This window comes from Balaenoptera borealis, assembly GCF_965194805.1.
Source record: "Balaenoptera borealis genome assembly, chromosome: 17".
NCBI lineage: Eukaryota > Metazoa > Chordata > Mammalia > Artiodactyla > Balaenopteridae > Balaenoptera > Balaenoptera borealis.
Window position 1 is genome coordinate 22674243 of NC_138876.1, and position 26792 is coordinate 22701034.

At 38.5% G+C, this 26792-nt stretch overlaps 1 protein-coding gene across 6 annotated transcripts in view; it reads left to right on the forward strand.

Moving 5' to 3' along the window:
* The first annotated feature begins 495 nt into the window (after window positions 1–495).
* TRPS1 (transcriptional repressor GATA binding 1) overlaps window positions 496–26792 on the forward strand; it is a 279500-nt gene continuing 253203 nt past the window's right edge. For 3 of the 6 annotated variants that reach the window (XM_082364223.1, XM_082364227.1, XM_082364228.1), the window contains exon 1: window positions 496–26034. Coding sequence is in view for 1 of the 6 variants with exons in the window: in XM_082364228.1 (XP_082220354.1) it covers window positions 26025–26034 (10 nt within the window). In the remaining 5 variants the exon portion in view is untranslated. The remainder of the gene's footprint in view (window positions 26035–26792) is intronic. The other 3 variants (XM_082364224.1, XM_082364222.1, XM_082364229.1) reach the window with 1 other exon arrangement.

Below are 26792 nucleotides of genomic sequence, written 5' to 3' on the forward strand. Positions count from 1 at the left end.
GGGCGGTGAAAGAGCAAGGGTGACATAAGTCACGTTGACAGCCTACTTGGACTGAGCCTGATCCAGAAGAATGTCTTTGCAAGCAATGGGTTTAAATCCCATGGGCCCTTGCTGAATGTTTAGTTGTATTTCCTGGTGTCTGGTGATAACCCCTTACCTACAGCCCAGGAAGATATTCATCACTATGTATGTAAGCCTTTCCATAATTTATCAGCCCCCCCTTTATTTTGTGGACAGTATTTCACATATGTTTAGAAACACCATCTCATAGCTATTCCCACTGGTTGTTTTACTATTTATTTATTGTGTAACAATAATTTTGTTACACAGTGATGATTTATAAAGTGTTTTTTAAAACTTTTGTTTAATTGTGAAATGTGATTCCATTTTCTTATTTCTATATGTTTTCCATTTTTAGAGTAATAATGATTGAGTAATTACCATTTAATTTGTCAAGATTTTCCCCTAGAAGATGTTAACAGTAGTTCTTTAACCTGAGAAATTAATATTAGTAATATTACTCTTGTTTTTGATATACTAACATGTTGTGTGCATTTGTAACTTATCTTTAATTAGTTGAAAATTTTCAACTAGTGTGTCTGAAAATACACTGTTTTGGCAGATGTTTATATACAAAAATAAAGTCACATTTCTCTGAAGCATTAGTACTTTTATAGCAAACCTAAAATGTTTTCATATGTACGGTTTAAAACGTGATGTAGTGAAAGTGCCTATTTGTATGCGTAGCTGCTAATTAATGTTTCCTTAGGCTGAGAGTAATACATAAATGTGTACATATTGACATGTATTTAGTATAGGCAAACCTGTGTAAATAAATCTACTTAGCCATATGTTAAACAATCAATACATATCACCTCCTAAATACAAAAAAGAGAAGCCCAAAATGCCCTGTAACCTGTTACAAAGTATTTTAAGGACCTCAAAACACTGGTTCCTCCAGGATCATTAAACCTGAACGCCAGATAGTTTCCCATCTTTTACAGGACCACGTATCCATGTTGTCTTCATAGAACTTCTACTAACCATTATAAAGTCTGCAAAGTTTAGAAAAACAAGTTTTCCTGTCTTGCAGAATTTTTTGAAAAGGGGACTATAAAATCACAAAAATGAGCATATTTGCTAATAAAATCCAAGAACTTGATTTTGAATCAAGTTTTATTATATGATTTGAAAACAAACCTTTCTCCTGATTTTACAGCAACTTACTTAACTTTAGAAATAAAATAAAAGGAAACTATCTTTAGTGATCTTCACATCACTTAGAAGGAACAATGTGGAATTCAGATTTCATCTTGGATTGATCCCATGTGATTTCTATATGAGGGAGCTCTCAATTGCCATGGCATAAGAAAATCTCCATACACTGATTAATATTATTAAGACTTTTAATTACTAATGATCAGAGTGCTGAAAATAAAAATAGATTTTTATTGTTCTTGTTAATGTTACCATTTTATTTCAGAACACGAACAAGGAAGGGTTATCCTCATTGCTTAAGAAAAGATGTTGTAATGTTAATAGGCAACAAAAAATAAGCAGAACCACTCAACTTCTTTCTTTCCAACTTTTCTATCAAGGAGCATGATCTTCAAACTGGAAAAGTTAGAACAAACATTGTTAAGAGGGAATTGAATTCCAACATAGATGAGCAGATAGTAGAAAGTACCTAGCACTTCAAATGAGTTCAAGTCTCCTTATGAATAACATCCCATGGTGCTGAAAGAACTTGCAGATGTGATGATGAAACCAGTGTCAGTAATATTTAAGAAATCACAGACGACAGAAGAGGTGCCAAAAGACTGGAAATGTGAAAATATCCCAGTTCTCTGAAAGGGGTAAAAGCAAATTGCATCAACTACATGTTGGCAAACTTGTCAGCCCCCAGTCAAATTCAAGATTATGTTATCAAATAGATGGCTTATAAGTAAGTAAGAAAAAAATTCAGTAATACTAGAAGTTTTCATGGGTAACCTAAAAACAAATATTGCCCAACTCACCTCATTTCTGAATTTCAGTACAAATCACTATTAACCAAAATGATTGTCAAAAACAACTTAAACCAAAGCAGTAGGGTATTTTAGGTGATAAAATTATTTACTAGTTCAGGAGAGATAAAAATGTATATATCAAGAGCTGTCTGAAAGGGACTTGTGGTTCTTAATTGCCAACACGCTGTGTTAGGCGACTGGGTGACAGTGATGCTGAAATGGTGACAACGTGGTAAGGTCTATTAATTTCAGGTGAAGGAAAACAGTATTACCGTTGCACCTTCAACTAATCAGAGCTCATCGTGACACTTCTCATTTCCAGTTTTGGGGGCACCAACATTTGGAGGATGTTGCCAAAGTGAAGCCTGTCTAAACAAGAGTGAAAAGGCTGATGAAGGGCACTTGAGAGTGGCAAACCACTGAGGGACTTCAAAAGATTGAAAGAGTCGTTTTCAATGATGTAAGTAGAAGGACACAGTCGTGAATAGCTTGTTTTGAGCAGATACAGAGCCCATAGGCAGGAACAATTGGTGGATGTTGCAGGAAACCAGGGAAGAGGTTTCTTTCAATGAGAAATACCAAAAAATGGATCTGTCTCTCTTATGAGGCAATCATTTTCCTGTCTCTCTCTGGGAGTGTTCAGGGAGAGACTGCATAGAACAAAGGAACTTCTACATTGTTTGGGCAATTGATCAAGTTTTTAGATTCCTTTCAATTCTATGATTATTTGATTCTAAGTATTTCTAACTACCACTTAGTATTCTTTGGATACCAAAAAAAAAAAAAAAAACAGTAAAAGAAAGAAACAGAGACAAACTAGCTTGAACAGTCTCTAAATATTTAGAAAAAGTTGACTGAGTATAGTAGTTTTTCACTACCATGAAGAAATGCATTCAGATGTCATCATACAAGATATCCCAGAAAAAGCTCTATTTTAGCTTTCTTCTTTAGCATAGGCACAACGTTTATGTCATCTTAACGATGAATATATATTTTGCCATTTTATCTGATTTGTTGTTATAAAAGAAACATGTTTAAGTTGTATACTTACACAAGCTCAGCATCATCTTCTCTTTACTGATTTAGTTAAATATAGATTGCAAGACTCTGAAGTGAGCAATTGGTTGATGATTCTCAGAGCCTTTTGTGCTAAAAATTTATGACTGAGAAAGTAAAGACTCCCAACCAAAGAAGATTGACTGTAGCCACAGCTCCTGACAGGATGAAAATAATTTGATAATGTGAAAAATACAACCATGTTTACTCTGTTTCCATGAGCTACTCAAATTCAGCCAATGTAGTAAGATATGTCTTCACAAGTGACAACCTATAAAAATTTTGGACTCCTAACGAAGGAAATTTGCATGTTGGTTAAAGAAAAAATCTTTGAAATGTATATTCAAATCAATGAGCCATGTGCAAAAAAAAAAAAACTCTCTCTAAAACAGAGCACTCCCTTGAAAAATGCTAGTACCTCAGTGCATATTTTAGATGGAACGGGAAGTTTTAAGATATGGAAAAAATTAATTTACCAGTTAGAAACATGTGAAGGTTCTCCTTCAAAATTAGAGAAAGCAGTTCTATTGTCTTACAGATCTTGCTCACTACACCATAAATATTTAATATACTTAACTATGGACTGATAACATCAAGGAATATTTTTGAACATATGCAAAACATAAGCAACTTAGCTAACATGACTTTACATATTCATTATATAAATTTCAATGCTTGCTCAAGTTGTGGGGAAGTAATTTAATCATCATAATGAAGTGCTTATAGGAGAATTACACTATTGGCAAAAGTTACTATATGTAGTTGAATTTTAAAAATAATGTTGTACAGCAAACTTCATATATAATACATCGCATTATAACAAGGATTCATATATGCCAAAAGGTAAATTAAGACCCACCCACCCATTCCAACCCCCAAGCCTATATGAACTATGTACAAAAAAAAAAAGAAAAAGAAAGAACTTGATGCACCTCTTTAGCCCTTGTTTTGAATATTACTCCTAAATCCTATATCCAAACATTGTGAGTGATTTCACGGTATTTCAAAAATGAGAAGAGTTACTGCATGTATAATTTTATGATTAAAATAATCAAACAGATATGAACAGAAAAAGAAAAATCTTAGGGTATAAAACCTTAGGAAACAGAGTAAAAATATAAGAACAAATTAGTTTTAGGAAAAACATAGCATTGCTCAGAAGAATGCCAAATGAGATAAAACATAAGATGAAACATTTATCTTTCAGAAAAGCATTAATTTTCCTTCCCAAATAACGCTCGATGAATTTGTTAAGCAACAAGATAAGAATACATGAAAGAAAAAGGGACCAAAATACAAAAAAATGCTCTGTGAAGGTATGTTTTGTTATATAAAGGTATTTAAAGGGCATTACAAGTATATTTTCCTTTAGCTTCTTAAAGATTGAAGAAGGGCATCTATATTAATGGAGTTTGCAGTTGGATGCCAACATTATATTAAATTGTCAACACTAAGAAATATGTTAAAATATGAGTCGTCCTAAAGAACTGGAAATGGTTACAGAAATAATGATATAAATTAAACAAATATAAAGCAAAATGTCTGTGGAAAATCACTGAAAATGTACTATTCTGTGGTGAACCTAAAAGATACTTAAGAATTGTCATAGATCATTGGTTCCCTTCCTTGGGTCGTGACCCAGATTAAGGTTGCTGAGGGTCTACAGAAGGGTCAGGAAGGATCCTCAGGGGGAAAATGTGTTCCCTGACCTCCTGGATAAACAGAGAATGGCACAGGAGAAGGAGGTGTATTTTGGTTTTCTCTCCGCTCCTCCCCAGAGTTCCCTCCACCCAAGGAAAAAGGAAATAGTAGGGAGGAAAAATAGGATGCTGAGAAGTCTTTTTCTGGGCCACAGCATCAGAGCTGGCAACCAGTATTTACAGATCAACACCACACAAATACCTTCCTTTCTAGAGCTGGCTGCCATCCATAATCCTCACTGTCTACCTGGGACTCAGGGAAGCCAATGACCCACAATGTTTCATTACAATAATCCTTGTTATGTATTAATTTCAATAGCGCAAATAGGTGGAACTCTTTTAGTAACTTTTATAGTCTGGCCAATGAAACCATAGTGATGACCAGTTTATAGCTTCCTTAAGGGAAAATTGAGAAGCAGGGTAGTAGATGATAGAAATTGAGGGGAAATAGTTGGTTCACAAAGAAATATACTGAGGTCCAAAAAGGAAGCAGTGTTTTTTTTTCCTTTCTGGGATTCAAATGAGGAAATTCAGAGCAATTTTGATTTTTCTGACTGAGAGCCAAGAACAACTAAAATAATGAAGAAGCTCCAAGGATATGTTGGAGGAGAAAAAAGATGCGTCAGTTCAGCCGCAGAACGAGAAGCCTGCAAACAAATGAGTGTGGCAGGCAGTTCAGGTGACTGGTAAGAATAACATTGTAACTAACACTAAAAATTTAGTTTGAATAAACGGAGAACTATTTCCAAAAGATGAGCATCTAAACATCTAAGCTTGGATATAGGCTTTTAAAATGATGGATGGCACATTCATTTCTTCATAAGATGAATCTTAGACAATAACTTAGTACTATACTTTCAGAAATGAACCGCATAATCAGTTGCTATTTCTCTAATGGCTAAGACTTCTGTTCTATTTACACTGAAGGGAGAGATAATTTCAACCTGATCGTTTTCAGCTCTGAAATATCATTTCGGGTGCACACTGCCAACCTGTAGACCATCTCGGGGGTTTGCACACTGTAATCAGGGTTGCACTGTCCAACATTCTTTTCCTAGAACAATAAAGCCCTCCATACCTTTTCAACTTGTCACGTTTTCACTGCATTATAGAATTTAAGCAAGCTTTGAAGATGAAAAAGACTGTACACAATGCTTAAGTGTTACTATTATTATGATGATGATGATACGATCTACAAGATGTACAAGGACATTTTGGGATGAATGTATTATGAGTCACAAAGTTGCAACTGAAGACAGCTGTTTGATTGCTACTTGAGAGAGTGGAGTTGAACAAGCCTGAATATGGATGATCTCATTTGGCTTTATAAAACTAAACAGAGCACAGGCAGTTAGTTGGATAATATATCTCCAAGGGAAAGAAGAGTTAGTGTAATTCATCTCTCTGCTGTAGTGTATATCATGCTCTTGCTTATAAATGCCAGATAGGATTTCTGTTTCCAAAAGGTCAGATTATCTTTAGCATGGTGACCTCCCTCTTCGGTCACAACACGTAAGCTTGCATTTTATTATTGTTTTTAAACTTTAGTTATGTTTTTCACTTTCTTGTTTTCTTTTATTTCTCGCCACTCGATTTTCATTCTTGTGTTATTGATATTTTCCTTTACCATTTTCTCCTCCTATGGGAATAAAGAAAAAGTTACTTAGAACATTGTCTAGTATTTATGAGCTCCTGCTACAGTAAAGTAAGGAGAAAAAATATGGTTTAGAAACCTACAACCCACTTCACGATTCAAGACACAAAGAAATGAAGAGTGAAATAATTATATAAGATTAAATAACAAGAAATGTCGAGGCTATCATGTGGTCAGTTACCATATGAGTCATATAGACCCAAAGGACTAGAGATTTAGGCATGGAATTTATCACAATATATTAACCTGGACTAGTAAATGTTGTAACAAAGAAGTCAGACTTTCCTAAAGTCATAGTGTTAGGAAAACAGGAGGAGGAATGGCATTTTAGACTGGAGGAATGCTATGAGACAAGTCATAGAGGTGGAAAGGAAGAGGTGCTTTCATGGAATGGTATGGTTGGAATAAAGAGTCCATGGAGAGTTTCTGGGAAAAAATGTTGGGAAGGTTGCTGGAGAAAGATTTAGACAGTTGTTGAATCTAGATTAAGAGATGAAACTTCATTCTGAAAGTCTAGGGCAGTAAATATCATGGTATCACATCTGATTTACTGATTGATCTATAGATAGATTGATTTGTAGAGGATGATCTGAAATTTGTGTTAACAAAGATTATGAATTGGCTCTAGGAAGGATTTATTTTCAAGATTCAGCTGGAGAGAGTGCCATGAATGTGGACTTAAATGTAATGGCCATATGATGCAGAATGCACACTAGTGTTAACTCATCTGTGGGTAAAGCAGTATGGAGTCACTGAAGATTTCAATAAGAAGAACAACTGGACTAAAGGCTTAAAAAATTTCTTTAAGAAATATGTAAATCTGGGGGCTTCCCTGGTGGTGCAGTGGTTGAGGGTCTGCCTGCCAATGCAAGGGACACGGGTTCGAGCCCTGGTCTGGGAAGATCCCACATGCCGCGGAGCAACTAGGCCCGTGAGCCACAACTACTGAGCCTGCACGTCTGGAGCTTGTGCTCCATAACAAGAGAGGCCGCGACGGTGAGAGGCCCGCGCACCGCGATGAAAAGTGGCCCCCACTCGCCGCAACTAGAGAAAGCCCTCTCACAGAAACGAAGACCCAGCACACCCCAAAATAAATAAATAAGTAATTTTTTTTTAAAAAAAGAGAAAACTACAGACCAATATCCCTTGTAAATCAACGCAAAGTCCTCAACAATACTAGAAAATCAAATCCAGCAGCATTAAAAAAAAAAAAAAAAAAGAACTGTGTAAATCTGGATTAGAGAAAAAAGACAATGGAGCAAACCAACAGGCATGAGATAGAGGCCTTAATAAGGGGAAATGGCTGTAAGGAAGGAAAAATGATAGAAATAAATGGCATGATAAAGGAAAAAAATCAATTAAGGCCTAATGACTTGTTCATATGGGATATGGTTGATAATGAATCAAAGATGAATACACAGTTTTGAGCTTGGGAGACTGAGAGGTTTAGTCTCATAACTTAAAAATGTACTTTTGGGGACTTCCCTGGTGGTCCAGTGGCTAAGACTCTGCACTCCCAATGTAGGGGACCCGGGTTCAATCCCTGGTCAAGGAACTAGATCCCACATGCCACAACTAAGAGTCCACGTGCCGCAACAAATATCCCATGTGCCACAACTAAGACCCGGTGCAGCCAAATAAATAAATAAAATTTTTTTTTAAATGTACTTTTTCTTTGCATATGCCTCTCTGACTTGTGGAATATGGATCATTGAGCAAACGGATTGTGTATTCTGAGTGAGTAATACTCCAAAAAGGAGTGGAAGGAATACAAGGAATGTTTGGTTGGTAGACTTGGAAAAAAGAAAAACATATCTAAGATAGAGGTGATTCATTATAATTATTGATAATATTTGACTGGTGATTTTTTTTTAAAGAAAAGAATACATGATTTTCAGTGGCTTATATTGCATAAGTGAAGGGTGGATGTATTACACTTTCTTGACCAAAATGCATTACAAGGGTTGAGTGTGTAAGTTCCTAAAAGGCAGAGATCATATATACTTTTGATAGCGAACACATAGAAGTGGAAGCTCTTTGGAGAGCTCCAAATGAACGTTTCCACTGAAAAGGAAAGTATTCATTTGATTTTTTTTTTTTTTGTCCAGAAGTGGTCCGATGGACCATGTGAAAATGAGGTCTTTCATCTTCAGATCACACAGCTCCTAAAAACGTAGCTTTTTAAATCATAAATTTTTCTTACTAGGTTGTGACACTTTGGGTAGTACATAAGATAAATTAGGCACCAAATTATAACATTTGGGAAGACTATCAATGGGGAAATTGGTCAAAAAACATTCACCAAGTAGAGCAGTGAAACTAATCCCTCTTCCTCAAAATTTATCATTGACTCTATCTTATATACAGCACTATCTCAAGAGAGAACATCCAAGGTACACAAGGTCAAAATGACTAGTCATATACTATTGTTTCACTATAGAAATATTCATCAGAGACTTAGTCACATATTCCCATAATATGCTTAAATGTATTTTACTTGTAAGAATTTGTTTTAGGCGCAGTTGTGAGGAAAGATATTTGTGTTAATTCGCATTTTGGTTTTAATTTGCTAATTTTTGAGAGCTGTTTCTCAAATCATGGATGTAGAGCTATGCCATGTGATATATAGCTTAAAGTCAAATCCTGAAAGAGATAACCTACTTCTCCAAAAGCTTGACATATCTAAGAATGGCTTGAACTCATATGACATAAGCTAACCTAGAAATGGATGGGGAAAATATCATAGCGCAGGAACTAAATTTGGTTCCGTTTCTTTTTTTTTTTTTAATAAGTGGCTGTGTGAACTTGAGAATGTTACTAAATTTCTCTGGGTTTTCACGTCCTTAGCTGTGAAGGGAAAAGATTAGACTCGATGCTCTCTCATGGAACTAAATTTTATGAGGTTTTATCATGTGGAATCTATGTAGGTGCCCAAGCAGGCTGAACAGAAACCCATGAACTTTGATTCTGAACCCTATCAACACAAGAAAGTCTGGAGCTACTGGCTGACTGCTTTTTACATGCTACTACATTTCTTCACTGACTAATACATAGGGAAAAAATCTGAGAGGAATACTAAATGGAAACTTGATTATAGCACCCCAGCAGCTCTAGAGGATCAAGGTTAGCTGCCTCAGAAGGTATGAAATTATAGAGCCCTGCCCAGTGTCTTCAAAATAGTCTTCAAAATAGTCTTGGTTCCCATGGGCACTTTTATGCCATGCTGGTAAAGTTATTATCAGTGCTTTATTTCTTGAGACGATTTGGGCAATATGTACCAGAATTTAAAATGTGTACACCCTGTGTCCCAGCGATCCCCCTTCTAAGAATTTCACCTAGGAAGATAACAATACATGGGTGAAATGTTCATGACGGTGTGGTTTATAATGTGAAAAATTGGGAAAAATCTAAAATTTAGGAGATGAAAACTCTAGCCATTAAAATAATGATGTAAATAGAATGGGAAAATGTGGATATTTTATCAGGTATAAAAAGGAAATTAAGGACCTAGATGCCTGATATACCATTTATGAAAAATTTTGTATGTGTATACATATACACACACACACACACACACACACACACACACACACACACACACACACACACATATATAATGAATTGGTAGGATTTCAGAATTTTTAAATTCTGTTTTGGAACTTTCCTATAGCACTTGAATTTTTTAGAATCAACATGTACCAATATTTCAAAAACAGTAAAATGAATAAAGAATAATGTTGGCTCCTAATGAGCTGAAAAGGAATACAGAAGAACACCTGGGTAACAGCTATACCAGTGGTGAGCATTCTTTTTGGATCATGGGTAAGTTGTGAAATATTAAAACTGGGAATGCCTTGTTTTTAGAAAACTCTTCAGTATCAGGAATTACAATGTCTGCAACTGTGCTTAAGTACTTGTCACATTATTGTAACTAAAGGATTTCCCTTTTTTTCTGGCTTAAAATCTCTGAACTTATATACCTATTAGGTATTATACTATATGATAACTTTGCTTGAGCTTTGAAGGGCAAGATTTTGTTGTGATTTTTTTAATGAGTGTGTTTTGTCTTTCCTTGATAATCCTTGTGGGATACTTCTTTTGCCTGTCCAACATTTGAACCCACTCTTCACTATGTGACTCTTTGTAAGGAGTAAAGAAAAACCTCTCCTTATAGAAGCTAATCATGTGAGATACTTCTTTTATGGTATCCCTGGAGAGAAGGCACAGCCTCCACCATCAGACACTCCTGCATCAGACTTTAAGGGGCTATAATGGCAAGAAGAGGGAAGTAAGGAGGGATACTCCTTCTTTCTTGGTGGCAGAAACAGTGGTGATGGCTGCATGGGCAAGATTCTGGGGGCAAAAGTGCCAGCTGTGCTAATGTCGCATCTTGGGATCAGTAGTGGCAACAGAGATTTATCAGTCTAGTTCTGAAGACAGTTTCATGTGTTGTTTCTGAAAGCTAAGCTTTGAGTTGGTTTTCAAGCTCTCCCAATGATTGAGCAACTGAGAACACTTGTAATAAATTTATTTACTTCCTGATCATCCATTCAGCTTGCACCTGAGGACTCTGCCTGATACACTCATACTCTCTGCTTCCCATCATCAAATGTACACACATACCTGTATCTTTACCTTTCCTCTGATACCAGGGGGCGTAGATGCCCTCCCCTATCCAAGGGCTACAGATATGCCATCTGTCACAACCTTAAGGACTTGTCTTCTCACCTTATGTCCTCTTTTATCAATCTCTCCCTTTTCACAGAATCTTTCCCTGTGAACATGCAGACATGTTGATGGATCTGCCATCTTTAAAAAAGGTGTCTTGCCCCCATACTTTCAAGTAACCAAGCCTCTGGCTCCTTAATTGCCAAACATCCTAAAAGGGTTATGTGCTCACATTGCTTCCAGTTCCTCACCTCTGACTCATTCCCAGCTCTCTCCATTATGGTTTCGGTTCTCATCATTCCACTGCAACAGATTGTGACAAGGTCTCCAACAACTGAATGCCATACAATCAAACTTATGTAACTCAACCTCTTAGCTTTCCCTTTCTTGCAATAGTTTCATTCCTCTTGGATTGTTTGCACCTTGCCCTTGTTTTTTATCCTTCACATGGGTTGTTTTCTTCCGAATCTCCTTTTTCTGGCTGAGAAGAAATTTTTGTCCCTGGTTGATCTCTGTAGTCTCGGTCCTAGGTGCTCATCTTTTCTGTAATTTTTCCAGGAATAATGTGATCTATTTCAATGGCTTGACATGTCACTTGCATACTGATGATGATAATGATGATGATGAGATATATATCTATATCTATCTATCTAGATCTAGATTTAGATCTAGATATATACATATTCTTTCCTTCCCAGATCTCTTTACTATGAGTTCTAGATGTCACATCTCCACTTAAAAGTTGCACTTGCCCCACTAAAACATATTCCTTCCCTAGCCTTCTCCTTCCTAGTAAATGGCACCGCCATCACCCTATTTCTTCAAGTAGAGAAACTGGAAGGCATCCTTGCATCCTCCTTTCCTCTTATTTCTCATACTCAGTCCATCAGAAACACCTACTGATTCTGCATGTAGATTAAGTCTCAAGTCTGCTCACTTCTCTGGCCTCTTTGGGCACTACCCTAATCTCTTACTTAAAGTACTAAGTACCCTGACAGCCCTATAACCACTCATGCTTCAACTCTTGGCTCCAATGGCTTTTCCCTATAAGATCATAAGCTCTATGACAGACGGGTTCTTGTCGGTCTTGAATTTCTTGCTCTTAGCCCAGTGCCTTATACATAGTAATATACAATTGATTAGATTCAACTGGCAGCAAGCTGAGCACTAACTTGTTCTAGAAAGCTGAGGAAAAATCAGCAGATGGTGATATGAATTGGATTTGGATGCTTTATAAATAAAATTAAAATCCCCATTATCACAGCTGCCAACTAAAGAACTTCAGTGATAAAATGGAATATTCAAAGTAGGTAGACTGAGAGGTACATTCATGTTAATGACATTGCAATTTATCTCATTTGCAATGGAAATTGCTCTTAAAATAATTTAATACATCCAACTACTATTAATTAACTGATTACTATGACAAATAATTGCTGAGCACCTATTATATGCCAGTTACTGTTACCAATGCAGGAATCCAGCAGCAAACCAGACAGACAAACCTCCAGCACTTATAAAGCTCACAGTTAGTTAGGAAGACAGACAAATCAGGTAAATAAGTAAAATTCATAGTGTATCATATACTGATAAACATGGAGGATAAAGAATAAAGCAAGAAAAGAGGGTGTAACGTGTGGAGAGGGATTTACCATTTTGAGTAGCCAGGGAAGGCCTTGCTGAGGAGCTGACTTTTAAGTAAACACTTGGATGAAGTGAGGGAGAGAGCCATGGGGAAAGCATTCCAAGCAGAGGGAACAGCAGGTGCAAAGGCCCTGAGGAGGTAATGTGTTTTCATATTAAATGAATATCAAAGAGGCCAGTGCTGGAGTGGAGGGAACAAAGGTGAGAGTAATAGGAAATTAATTGAGAGGCAAAGTGGGGAGTGGTGGTGGGATTCTTCCAGTGTTACAGTGAGGGCTTTGGCTTTAATGCAGAATGATATGGGAAGCTATTAGAATACTCTGAATAGAAGTGTGTTACATGATCTGGCTCAGGTTTTAACTGGATCATAAAATATGTTTCACTTTGATTAGCCTGCAAGGTTAGTTGAGTGATGCCAATATAAACCAGGTTCAAAATTATCTTAATTACAGAACTTGTACAAATATTCATTACAGTCATGTACTTTAGAGCATGTTAGTTATATGGTTTTCTGATACTTTGGCCCAAGCAAAAAAATAAAGACCCATTAAAGACAATGAAATAATGCTCAAGAGCACTTACAGTACTTATATTTCTTTATTTTAGAACAATTAATTCTAAAAAGAAAAAGTCACTTGATAAACACAGTATTTATATAACTGACTAATTTTTAGTGAGTGAAAAGATTATTTTTAGCCTAGTAATTATATATCATCATTAAGTATAAAATATAATATGAAATATCTTAATTACTTTTTTAGGGAAACTCTGGGGCCAGACTGCTTACTTTTAAATCCTAGCTCTGTCACCCATCAGCCATGTAATCTTGGGCAAGTAATTTCTCTGTGTGCCTCAATTTCCTCATCTCTAAAATGTGAATAATAATAACTCCTTCAAAGAGTTGTTTTGACAATAAAGGACTTAACGCAGTGCCTGACACAGAGTAAATGTTCTATAATAATAATTATCATTATTATTATTATTATTATTACGGTTGCTTATTTTAAAGTTGTTGCATTTAAGAGGGAACAATCAGATGAAAGAATCTTTAAAGAACCTTTCAGGTCTAACATTTTATGATTGTATTTGGACTAGAGTAAGATTATGTTGCATCTTGCCTCACACCACAGTTTTATTTTTTATAAACAATATTTCATGGGTAAATTGGAAAATATATGTTAGAAGGTCAGAAGAATTCCAATATTTTACTTAACAGATTTTTTAGATTTGGCATAATATCCAGAGTCTAGGTATCTTGTGCTTTTAGTGTCTCATACATTGTCACAGAATAACCATGTTTTAATATGTGCTGTGTTTATAGGTAAACATAAAATAGACACCATCAGAGCCACATTGCATAGAGTTCAGTAAGTAATAATGAAATACAATGTAAGGGGTTGGTATTTAATCCCTATTAAAAATGATAACAGAAAGATCAGAAAGATCATTTGAGTCTGTCTCCCTAGATATCTTTAGGACAATAAACTTCTTTTAGAGCTGAAAGCTTATAGACGTGATATATGTAATCATCATTCATACACCGAGGCTAACACTAAATGTAAACCTCTTGCACTGAACAGATTGTTTTTCTTTTCCATTATAGTTTATTACAATTTATTGAATATAGTTCCCTGTGCTATACAGTAGGACCTTGTTTATCTATTTTATATATAATAGCTTGTATCTGCTAATCCCAAACTCATAATTTGTCCCTCCCCCTGCCCTTTCCCCTTTGATAACCATAATTTTGTTTCCTATGCACCAGATTTTAATCTTGTCCCTCATCATTCTGTGGCCACCAATGACTTTCTATGAAATCTCCATTCCCACATGTGGATTTGAATTCCTTGGTCATCTTCTTATGGATGCTTTCAAATATAGAAGGATTATCAACATGTTATGATAAACATTTTGCCTAGTTAGTCTCTTACTTCCTTCAGCATATTTTGAAGGGTATTGTACAAAAAACAGTCTTCTATTAATTCAATAATAGTAATTTGTGAAGTCAAGGACACATGTAATTTAAGATTATTAAATACAACTGCTGATTTAAACAAACAAATATCTCAGAGCTTCAGAGAGCACAGGGTATCTCAAACATTCTGCTATTGTTCACAGCAGTTATTGGAATTTGTTTTTGGAGATATCTACTGCATTTCCAAATAGTTTCTAACATCGTCATCGTCTTTGCCATTCGAGGGTGAGGGTGGATTTGATGTTGAATACTGTCAAAAATTACACAGAGCCAAGTCTGGCAAGTAAAATGGCTCATCGATCTGTGCAATACAATTTTGGGTAAAACATGAAAATTTATTTGTTTGACTCTCTTATAATTGGCTAGAAATGCAATTATAATTTTTTAAGTTCCATAATAGAACAGTTCTGTCATGCTAATTCACATTAGTTTAAGCCATAAGTAAACGGGAGAACTAAGGGGTTAAGGCTGACTTGGGGTGCAGTGTAATTCAGGGATCCCAGCAATGTTGCAGAACCCAAATCTCTCTCTCTGTGTCTAAAGTCTGTTTTCTCTGCATTCACTCAAACCTTCTGTGGTGACAAGACAGCTGCAAGAGCTCCACCCTCGCATCTTCGCAGGACCAAGTGCGTTGGAATGAAAGGTCCAGATTTTCTCTCCAATTGTCCCCCAGGTGTCCGTGGCTCTGACTCTGTCAGGTTCCTGAATGTGAAGCTCTGATAAGCAAGGCCAGAGTCGGATGCTTGCTTTCTTGCAGTGAATCATCATTATGGATTAGAAACGGGGGCTTCTCTTCCTTCAGAGGGAAACTAGTGGACCTTGCTAGGGAAGAGAGAAAGGTTGTTGGTAGCTGAAAAATAGCAAATGCTCACCACAAGTGGGGACACACACACACACACACACACACACACACACACACACACACACACTTCGTATTTGCAAGGTTAAGTGTCAAGTCAAAAATCATAGGTTTTAATTTGTTTCCCAGTTCTGCCACCAGAATTAAAATATAGTATGGTGGGGCATTAGACCCTTGACCCAGCTAGTTCTACACCTGACTACATGTGACTTTGGCTATGTCTTTGCATATGCCTCAGTTTCCTTATCTATAAAATGGAAACAACGGGAAAACACTCTACCTCTTAGAGTGTTTATTCAGACTAAATGAATTAATAGATGTGAAATACTTAGAGCCTGGCACATAACAAGCCCTGCACGAGTGTTAGCCATTATTATCACTTAAGTGTGTCCTTGAGCATTGCAGTCATTCACTGCCTAGGCCTCTGTTTCCTTATTTGTAAAATGAGAGGGAGGATCTACACTGTAATGGAAAGTCAATGCTCCATAACTGTGCTTTCAGAAGCATACCCTCTAAATAGCCTTTCCTAAGGAAACTTTGAAGCAGGAGGCCTAAAGCCCGGCACAAAGGGGCTAAATTTTACCATGACCTCAGTAGAAATTACATAACTTTCCTCTAATTATATTCTGAATGAGAAACGAAACCCACTGTCAAAAATATGGCTAAGGAATATGTATGTGTTAGAATAGCTTGTATGTAGTTGAGTCATAAAATATCTTCATAAAGCAAAATGATCCTCAGCACTTCACTCTGCTCTATCAATAGTGTATCATACTGGACACATGACAAAACACTGAGCAAGATTTTAAGTTTGACTAATGACATTAAAAATCACAGTATAGTATTCTGAGCAGTTCATGCAGTGTGGTGGCGCAGAGCATAGAGTTAACAACTGTAGCCAGTACTTGAACCATCTTTAGAACATATTCCGTATATTAATCTATACACATTGTTCAGATGTACCTCACAGACGGGGTTGTTTCTAGATGGTTACTTTATGTTCATTTTTACTTCTGTGGTCTAAAGGTAGAATTGCCTTTACTCACCTAACATGAGGTCAAGATATGAAGTGACATGTCTCTTTAAATAAAATAAGATTTGGTTTGAAGTACCTCAAATTTGCACTGGACTCTTAACTTATACAGCAATTAGAAACTCAGAGCATAATTGAAGTAGTAGTTGCATTCTTCATATGTTTTGATGTTTGAGAGACAGAATAGGAGATATGTTTGATGATGTTTCCTTGTTGAAAGGGCCTCAATATACATGTGAATATATGTATATGAACATATATGTATTGTGGTATGATATTCTGTGTGACTGGTTAAATAATTTGACATGAGTAGTTCAAGGATCTTGCTCAGGACTGCTTTTAAAATAGAAGTTAAAGAAGGTTGAGAACATATTAGGTAGTACTGTCTAAAAACTTAGTTTAAGAATAATAGGAAAAAAGGATAATTAAATCATTTAATAAAAAGCTACTCACATTGATCATGTAGCTGTCATCTGTAGTCATTGGCATGCCCCTTATCTAAAGATCTCAGATATTTTTGCAAGAGGTGAATAATATAGTTAGAAGTGAATAATATAGTTAGAAGTTTCAAATATTACCAGTGTTCTCAATCTCTAAGTCGTGAATTTCTTGGGGCTCAAGAAATTCCCCTTATTCCCAGGAGTCTTACCTTGTTTATCTTACTGACTTAATTAGCTTTGAACTATGAGTGTCTGTGCTTCTCTTTCCAGACAGAGCTAGCTCCAGAGTCTAGACTAGAGCAAACTGCAACAATTGTGCAGAGCTCTGCTCTGCTGGGGAAACCCAGCAGCTGGGGCTGCTGCAGCAGATTTGTGGATGCTGGCTGTGGAAGAAGGAGGAGGGCGTGGGAGTTAATACAGTAGAGCACAATGATCAAAGACAATTATCACAGTTTGTAAAGCATTGTCTACCCCTAACTTTTGACAACTCCATGATGATGCAGTAGCCCCAGTGCCTAAGCACTGCAAATACATGACCTTGCCCCCCATATCTGAACTACCTTATTCCCAAAAGTTCATGCCTTCATGCATTCACCCAGCTAAACTTTATCAAGGTCTTTCTTTGTATCTTCACAGTTGTAATGAATTATTTAATATATGTCATAGTCAAAGGATCACTCTCTCATTCTTCAGTGAAGACAAAAATCACATGGTGTCCTTATTTTAAATGCATTCTCAGGCTCCACCTCCATTCAATAGGTGAGGCCCATACATGTGTACTTTTTAAAAAAAAGCACCCAAGCTAGTTTAAGAAGTACTTAATTAGACCATAAAATCCATAAGATGGGGGGCATGTCAGCTCACTTACCTCTGGGGCACCCAACACCTAACAGTGTCTGGCACACGGTATACTCAACATATATTTGTTTCACTTTATTGAACTATAGTTTATTGAATTATAAGGACTCTGCTAGACCCTAGGGTACAAAGATGATTTTATTAATCAGAGTCCAGGGAGATAAAACGAGGCACACTCAAAGAAAAATTTGAAAAGTGTTTTATTAAGGATCATTTACAAAGTAACGGCAGAGTTTAGGGACGCAAAAAGAGGTGGTGAAGCATCCAGGGCCTAAAAACCACCAGAAGCAGCTGCTCCTGGGCCTAAAATCACAAGGGGTCAGGGTGGGAGGGCTTATTACTGGAGCCCTATGAGAGTGTATCCATGGCAGATGGGCTGCTGGACAGAGAAAGTCAAGGGAATAAATACCCTGACTGTCTCTCCTCCCATTCTTTGAGCTCATGATGTCATTGGTCAAATCCCTCCAGAATCCAGATCGCAAGGGAGCCCAGGTGATGAAGTGGTTCTCCTCTCATGGCACAGAGCAGAGAAAATGTGGAGTGTTGCTTCCTTCCAGAAGCTGATAGTTTACTGTCCTCTGAGCAGTGTACAAGTACTGATGAACAAAGTTTGGAGTCAGAGTAATAACTAATACTTCTCATTTGATCATTTGTCCATGTCTACGTGGATGTCTGTACACCAGACCATTCAAATTGTCTAGATACACCAGGGATGAATCACTTGTGTGAACACCAAGATGGAATGTTAACTAAATGGAAGTTTTCATTTACCAGGTGGTCACACACTCATAGACACATGCACATGTACACACACACACACACACACACACACACACTTCCACGGGATTCATGTGACCTTGTGAAACGTGATCCCTGTGAGAACCTGGAGGTTTGGATCTATACCCTCAATTAAATGTCACATGTGTTTGATAATTTAGTATATGGAAAAACGAACAGTTATCAGTAGATTGGCATATGCTAAACTGATTCAATATTTTTATGTTAAACAATAAAGAGAAAAAACACTGTGAATGTTTAAAGAGATTGTTTATCTCTACCTCACTTCTATAACTTTCCTAATGTATACTTCTGGCTCCTAAAACTACAAATAATCCCTTCCCATCTAAGAATTCTCAGCTTTCAGCCTCATTTTCTATACGCCCACATTTTAATGCCTAGGATTTAGTTAAAGATAATTTAATTCACTATTTTTAGAGCAACATGGAATTATGAACCCAAACTTAACGATAATGAGGACAATATTTCAGAGCAGGACAAACATCTTCTCTGATACAGTGCCAAAAATATGCTGCTGAGACGAAGCCCACCCTGAAGCTTCAACTGACACATAATGCATCAGCCCATATGTATTAAGGAAAAAAAGAACAGAAAGAAAGGAAGAAAAGGCCACATGGAGCATTTGAAACTTGCACTCCATAGTGTGTTTCTAAGTAAAATGTAAAGAGCTTGTTCCAACCTCCAAATTCAATTTAACAGATGTTACTGAGTACCTATGACTCAATGGTCTTCTGCCCTCAAGGATCTTACAGTTTAGCAGGGGAGGTGGTTAGGTCAACAAACGCCATTATATAAGTCACTGTGTTGAATCGCCACCTAGAGAGAGAAGCAAGCCTGTGGAAGCTTACTTCCTGCATTGCTGATTCTGATTTGGAATTTGGGAAGACTTCATGCAAAAGGCAGAATCTGAGTTTGATCTTAGAAGAAGACAGGGTATTCAGCATGGAGATCTGGCATGAAAGGGCCCTTCAAAGCCTTCTAAGTAGAAGGTGGTGGTAAGGATAAAACAAGACATTTGAAATGTCAGATGGATCTGGGGAAGGGCGCAAGCAGTGGGTCAGGACCGTGTGGAAGAACGGAGTGAAGAATGAGGCCAGAAAGGTGTTGGGGACTAGGTTATGGGAGGCCTTGAACGCCCTCCGCCCTTTTTGGTGTAATTCTTTTGGCAGTTGGGAGTCGCAGGATTTTTGTCATGAGGAATAAAAAATGCAGAAGGGCGATGACCTGATCTGGTAGCTCTGTATGATAATGAACAGAGGGCGAGAAAGGAAGGAGGAAAAGCTCCATGGGCTGTCTTGGGGGAGATGATGACTTTTTAATTTGGGAAGGGTCCATGTGGATGGAAAGAAAGGCAGTAAGAGGTACAAAAGTCTTTAGAAAGGGAACAATGGGAAGACTGGGCAACTGATTGGACGTGGGCCCTGTGGGGAGGGTATTGCTAAAGATGTCAAGTGTCGAAGGTTTCTGGTCTGGATGACTCATGCCTTTACAGGAGATAGGGTTTGTCTCTTTCCTTCCTCCTTCCATGTTGTCTATCTTTATAGGCTCCTCTTCGTAAATTATGATATTCAATATGTATCACATCATTCAGATTCACAAGTTTGAATTTCCAGTGGAATATTTCAGTCTGAAATTTAGGCAGAATTGGGTGCTGGGCTTGCTTATATACAACTGAGAGTTCATTGCACAAAATTGGAAGAGTGAATGGGATGAGAAAGTATCACGGCAGAAGATCCTAGAGCAGAAGTTAGAAATATGGAGAAAATTGGAAAACACCTACTTTTCAGGGTCAGATGGTGAATCAGATGTAAATGCTCTCTCTGATGTGAGACAAGGGTAGTGAGTCCAGCTATTTCCCGCAATGGCTTGGTTTGGATACACAGTGCTGAGCTAGCCTATATAAATCTACTGTCACTCCAATGGACAGTATATAGTTGGACATTCATAAAACCTAATGAAAAAGCAAGAATTGTTATTATTATTCTCAGGCACCCAGGCAGGGATTTTGTGTGTATGTTCATGTGTATGCATGCATGCTGTGTGTGTGGGTATGTGTGTGTGTGTGTGTGTGTGTGTGTGTGTCTACACCTCAGAAATTTGTTTCCTCTTTTAATTAAATAAAACCCATATTTGTTGGCTTTTAGGGTGGGCTGCAAGGCCCATCTGTTTAACTAGGCAGTTGCCTGATATTGCAGGGGGAGGATTGGCAAGTGTTAAGTGTGAATTTGAAAACAAGATGCAGGCTATTTAAAGCTGAATTTATCTTTAATAAATTCACCCAGAGGTGTTCAGGAATAGGTAGTTTGCAAAATGATCATAATTTTGCAGAAGAGTGTGTTTTCTAAAAGGTTGAGTGGTGTGTGATTGCAAGAAGAAAGGGACTCAGGGAAGTTCATCTTTGATACACACTCTGTTGCTTGTCTCACTCTGAAGTAGGGCAGCCTGCTTCAATAACTGCTTTTGATATGCTGGAAGGCCAAATGGTCTTCCATTTCCTATGATATAGTACGGTCTTGAGAGCAGATAATACATAAATATTTTCTTGTTAGTATGTGTTGAAGCAGTTGGCATTTAGGACAAGGGCTGTCAATCTTTGAGGTTTCTGAAAGGAATTGCAATTTATGATGCGTTAGAGTAAACAGTTGGATTACATTTCTGAAACACGTGTTCCATCAGGTAAAATCATTGTGATTACAGGCACTGGAGCTGTAAGTAAGTTATGTGCTAAAAGGTTGAAATGTAAAACAAGTAGGCTTGTGCTTAACTACTAATCCGTCTTTGTATCTCTGCTGAATAAACTACAAGAAAAGGGGGGAAAAAGAATGTTTACAATAATAAAACAGAAAAAACGGTATTATGTAATTTTGAGAAATAAATAAGCATTAATACAGCGCAAGGAATTGTTTCATCAGTGGTCCAGCCATGAGAGAAAATTCCAGAATTCAAAGAATTAAGGAAGATTATAAAGAAGTTATTTCAGTTGGAAGTTATTCCTTTTATTTGCTTTTTAAAATTTCTCTTAATTTTTTCTTTATTTTCTGATGTATCCTACAAAAAGGCAGGTTGTCATTTTAACATCCAGGCTCCATTGTTCAGAAATGCATTGCAAATAAAAACGAAAGAATAGAATGGTTTTAAGAGCTTTGCATATGTTTGACAGCAGAAGATAATAAATGTAAATAAATCTTTAATATTTCCCCTAATTCAGTTTGTGCCATGCAAATGTCAGGACTATAAAAACAAATCAACAAACATTTGAAGGAAAACAATATACATAGCTTATTTTATATATTAAAAACAACTGTCAAACAATTATGACCTCATGTATTAGCTGGTTGTTTTGAAATATTCCTACTAGAATTAAAAAATGCTAATGCCATGAGGGCCTTTGAGATTAAACATATTGTGTCAATCAAGAGCATATGTAATATATCTAAACCATGAGGTAAAATTTTTCTTCATAAATTATTTCATAAATAAATAAGTAATTTGCTTGAAAAAGTTTACAAAAAATATCTGTGCTTCTATTAAGTTCTCCACAGATCTTTTGTGGTTAATGTAAATGGATTGATACAGACAGCATTTTGATCTGCCGTATATTCCAACTCAAAATACTAAAAGGAAAATGAAGAGATTCTTCATTTCTCAGGCAAACTTCAGCAAAATTGAGTCCGTGAAACTTCATTCATTACATTTTTAACTGACCATGAATTTGTTGGCTTAGTACCTGAAGTGTAACTTTATCTTTTCAATTAAAGGACATAATTCACCCTCAGACCTTTGGCTTTAACTTTTTATATAATATATAATTTGGTGTACACTTAATGGTGAAATTTTTTATTATTACAGGTGGAAAAACACCAGCCATCTCAAGGGTTTTGTGCTCGCAAAAGCGTGTAATTTTGTTTTTTTGAACCAAGTTAATCAATGACTGTTTCATGTGAGTAAATTTACACTCTTGACGATTGCCATAGACTTGAGGGTGACAGAGAGGAAGATCACTTCCCTTTTTAATATATCATTTAAATCTTGGCGAGCAGATGGAGATTAGGGGACGAATCCTTGTGATAGATTGTACTATTTAACTTTGCTGCTAAGATGCTGTAGCCTGTTTTTATCAGTTACATACCAGCTTCAGCAGTTTTAGGTGGTATTAACCCTTTAAATACACAAACGGTTTTACTATTCAGATACATATTTCAAAATTTATTTGATCTAATATTTTTAGTTAGTCATGGCTAAAGAATGTTTCACTCAGATCCTTTTTTTTCCTGAATAAAAATGCTTCTCACTGTGCCGTGCATATTTCCATAAAAGTTGGTAAGCTAATTTATGGCTTAAAAAAGAAAATAAAATTCTATATTTAATATATGAATACTTTTTACAGTGGAAATTGGTGGTGGACAGTATTAAATGACTCTGGTGTGGAAATACGCAGGTGGTCATTAGTAGCTGACTATGAGATTTACTGAAGATTTTGATATTAATTTTCTCTGCAAGCAGGACTATATGTAAATCTAACTCTCTTCCCAAATCCACTTAAATTGATGATAACATATGAACAACTCCATGCATACGAGGTTCATTGTCTTCTCACTCCTCTAGGGAATATATTGTTTGCCTCATTGTAAAACTGTATTTTGACTACTCTTTTACCTGACTAATTTCTCTACTGCAAAAGTACTATTGTCTTTCTACTCCTAAAGAGTGTATGGGACAGGATACTAAAATTCTGGAACAAAAGTGGTACAAAAGGAGTCACATGTCTGCCTGACTAGGTGTATTAAGCAGAAATGAAGACCTTACAGAAAAAGCAGTAAAGTTCTAAAGAGCATATACTTTTTTTTTTTTAATGATTGGATTTTTCACTTCTGATAATAGTATGTTTCAAAAATATACTCATCTTTTCTCTGAAAAGATGCAAGAATCATTTAGTGAAAATATTTTAGAGGAAATTACTTCATCTTCAACTCACAGATTCACGATTCGTACCTCTCTAAAACTCTAATTTTGATCATTTTATAGTTTGGAGAAGGAAGGATGTTTCTCCTTTTAGCACAAAATGAGTTTAAACTGACTTTCACTAGCGAAAAAACATGCCACTTAAAGTCACCCCACTGAAGAAAATGAAGTCCAAACGCCCAAGAAATGTTTACTTAGTTTTTAACACCTACCATACTTCAAATCCTGTCTTGGTCCTCTTTCATGTATTGTTGATCTTCAGAAGTTAAAGAAAAGAAAAAAGAAAAAAACAAACTCTCAATTCAGTAACTTCACGTTGAGAGAATTTTATTTAACAATGAGGGTATCTGAAGATGTGAATTGGTAAAAAGAATGTCATGCTTAAGTCAGAATTCCTTATCTGCTACTAAAACCCCAAAGAGCAGCAGGTATTAATCTTGCCGCATTTGAATAATGTTCCCATTTTATCTATTTTGTAGTACCCCCTTTAAGCACCCATTGAGCTTGCTAGCTTCTCTCCAGCTCAGAAAACCATAGCAACCTCAGTCCTCACTTCTCCAACTCAGGATAGAGTTCAAGTTGTTCCCCTCCAGCCCTTTTGCCATCAAACGCAAGGGAAACCCTGACCACCGACTAGGTGTCCAAAGACTTTCAAGTCCTAGAAGAAGGGCGGGGGAGGGGACACACACACACACACACACACACACACACACACACACACACTCCTGCGTCGTTTAATTGGGAGCGAGAAGAGAAAGTAGCAACTGAAAAGGTAAACACTTTTAGAGTTCTTTTGATTGTTTAGGAGAGCATCTCCGAGTGTTTGGGGACCGTCGGTTGGGCCGCCGCGCACTGGCCCCCACCTCCCCCCCCAACCCCGCGCCACTCCCCAAGGTAGGTCCTTGTCTTTATCACATTATTCCTAAAGCTTGCGGATCTTTCCTCCTTGTCCAGCTCGCGCGTTCCCACATGGGGGGTGGGGGAGGAGGAGGGGGGAGAGGCGGGGCGGGAAGGTAGCCGGGTCCCTGCACCGCGCAGCTCTCATTCGCCTCGCTCCGACTCGGGCGAAGTTCTCGCGCAGCCGGCTGGCCGCGGCCGGGGCCGGTCCGGGCGGGCGGCGGCGGCGGGTGCTCGGAGCCGGGCGGGGCGGCGGCGGCGGCGGCGGCGGCGGCGCGGGGACGCGCGCTGTCTCTTTAAGGGAGCTCGGTCTGGGGTGGCGCTTTCCTCCGCGAAGGCTCCTTTGATATTAATAGTGTTGGTGTCTTGAAACTGACGTAATGCGCGGAGACTGAGGTCCTGACAAGCGATAACATTTCTGATAAAGACCCGATCTCACTGCAATCTTAAGCGTCCTCTTTTTTGGTGCTGCTCCTTTCTCCAGACCCCGCGTCCTCTCGATCGCTCTCTCGCCTTCCTAATTTTTTTTTTTTTTAAACAAAAAACAACACCCCCCCTCCCCTCTCCCACCCGGCACCGGGCACATCCTTGCTCTATTTCCTTTCTCTTTCTCTCGCTCTTTCTCTCTTTTTTTATAAGGGGGGGCAGGGAAGGGAAAGGGGGGGGAGGCAGGAAAGACCTTTTTCTCCCCCCCCCCCCCAATAATCCAAGATCAACTCTGCAAACAACAGAAGACGGTTCATGGCTCTGGCCGCCGCGCCACCATCTTTCGGGCTGCCGAGGGTGTTCTTGACGATTAATCAACAGGTAAGGAGGGGAGGCCCGGGCGGGCCGCGGGGCCGGGGGCCGCGGGGGGTTCGGGGGGCGCGGGTGCCCCTCTGCCAGGCCCGGGGAGCCGCGACGCGAGTGCTGCGCCCGCTCGTGTGTGCGCAAAATGTGGGCGATCGCAAGCGGGGAGCCCTGGGAATTAAAAGTGACTTTCTTTGAAAAAAAAAAAAAAAAAAAAAAAAAACGCAGAGGGAGAGTGTGCAGAAAGCCAAGCGCAGGCTTCTCGGGTTTCACATGCATTTTCTTTCTTCCTTTTTTGCGCGTGTGATTTCTTTCTTTCTTTCTTCTTTTCTGCTCTCTTTTGCCCCCTTCCTCCCTTCCTTTTGGTGGGTCTAAGGCATCTGAGTCTTAGAAACGAACGACTTCAAACTGCAGTAGCCCTCGGAGTCAGGAGGGTCAAGTTCAGCCGCCGGGGAGGAGGAAAAACAAATCCCCATTTGCCAAAAAAAGAAGTTTCAGTCCGGTGCCCCCTCCCCCTCGCAGCCCCACTCCCCCTCGCTGTCTCTTTCTGGCTGATTTTAATTCTCTCCTACCGGGCGCAGCGGAGGAGCTGGGGGTGGTAGGACCCGAGGGGCCGCCGCCGCCGCCGCCGCCGCCAGTTTTCTGGGGCTCCTGACAAGCGGGGAGCAGACTAGGCACCAGCATGCAGAGTAGTAAGTTGGGCGAACTTGGGAGGGTTGGGAGGGTCTCAGAGAGGGGCCTTCGTGTGGTCCCCAAAGTGGGAAAACAGTACAGGACTGGCGTTGGCTTTGAAGAGTTTGCAAAGCCAGGCTTCAAACTTTTTTCCCTTAAAGGCCCAGCTGGGCTGTAGATGGAGGGTGTCGCATCCCCCGATGCACCCGCCTCTGCGCGGCCCAGGGCAGCTTGACCGAGGGGTCTGTGCCCTGTCCGTGCCATGTGGCAGGCCTTGCAGCCAGGGCGCTTCCGTAGGGGCTGAGGAAGGGGCAGACTTCCTCTGCGGTGAGGATGGTGCGCCCTGTGTCTCGGGTCAGCGGACACTGGCCGGTGATTAAATGCCTGACAGCGGTGGGACATCCAGGCGGACGGGCGCTTCGCCTTCTGTCTAGTTCCTGTTTGGGTTCTAGAGAAACGCATCTTTGAAAGGCCAAGGCAAACACCGCTGTCCCTTCAAATAACTCCAGGATTATAGGACCCCATGAATAATTTGAGGGTGAGGCGGAGGTGGGAGCCCTTTGAAGTGCAAAGCTGTTTTTGTGGCTGGGAAAGCTTTTTTGTTAGTACCTGTGTGAGATGGTGGTGTTTCCCCTTTTCCCCCAGGGAAGTCAGTAACTGTTTTATGGCCCTAAGACTCTAAAGCAATTTAAGTTAGAGGGCGAGAGGGACTGGTGGGTGTCAGAGGGCATCTTGGACGTCTTACATTTTAGGTCTTGCTTTACTTCCTCATATCTTT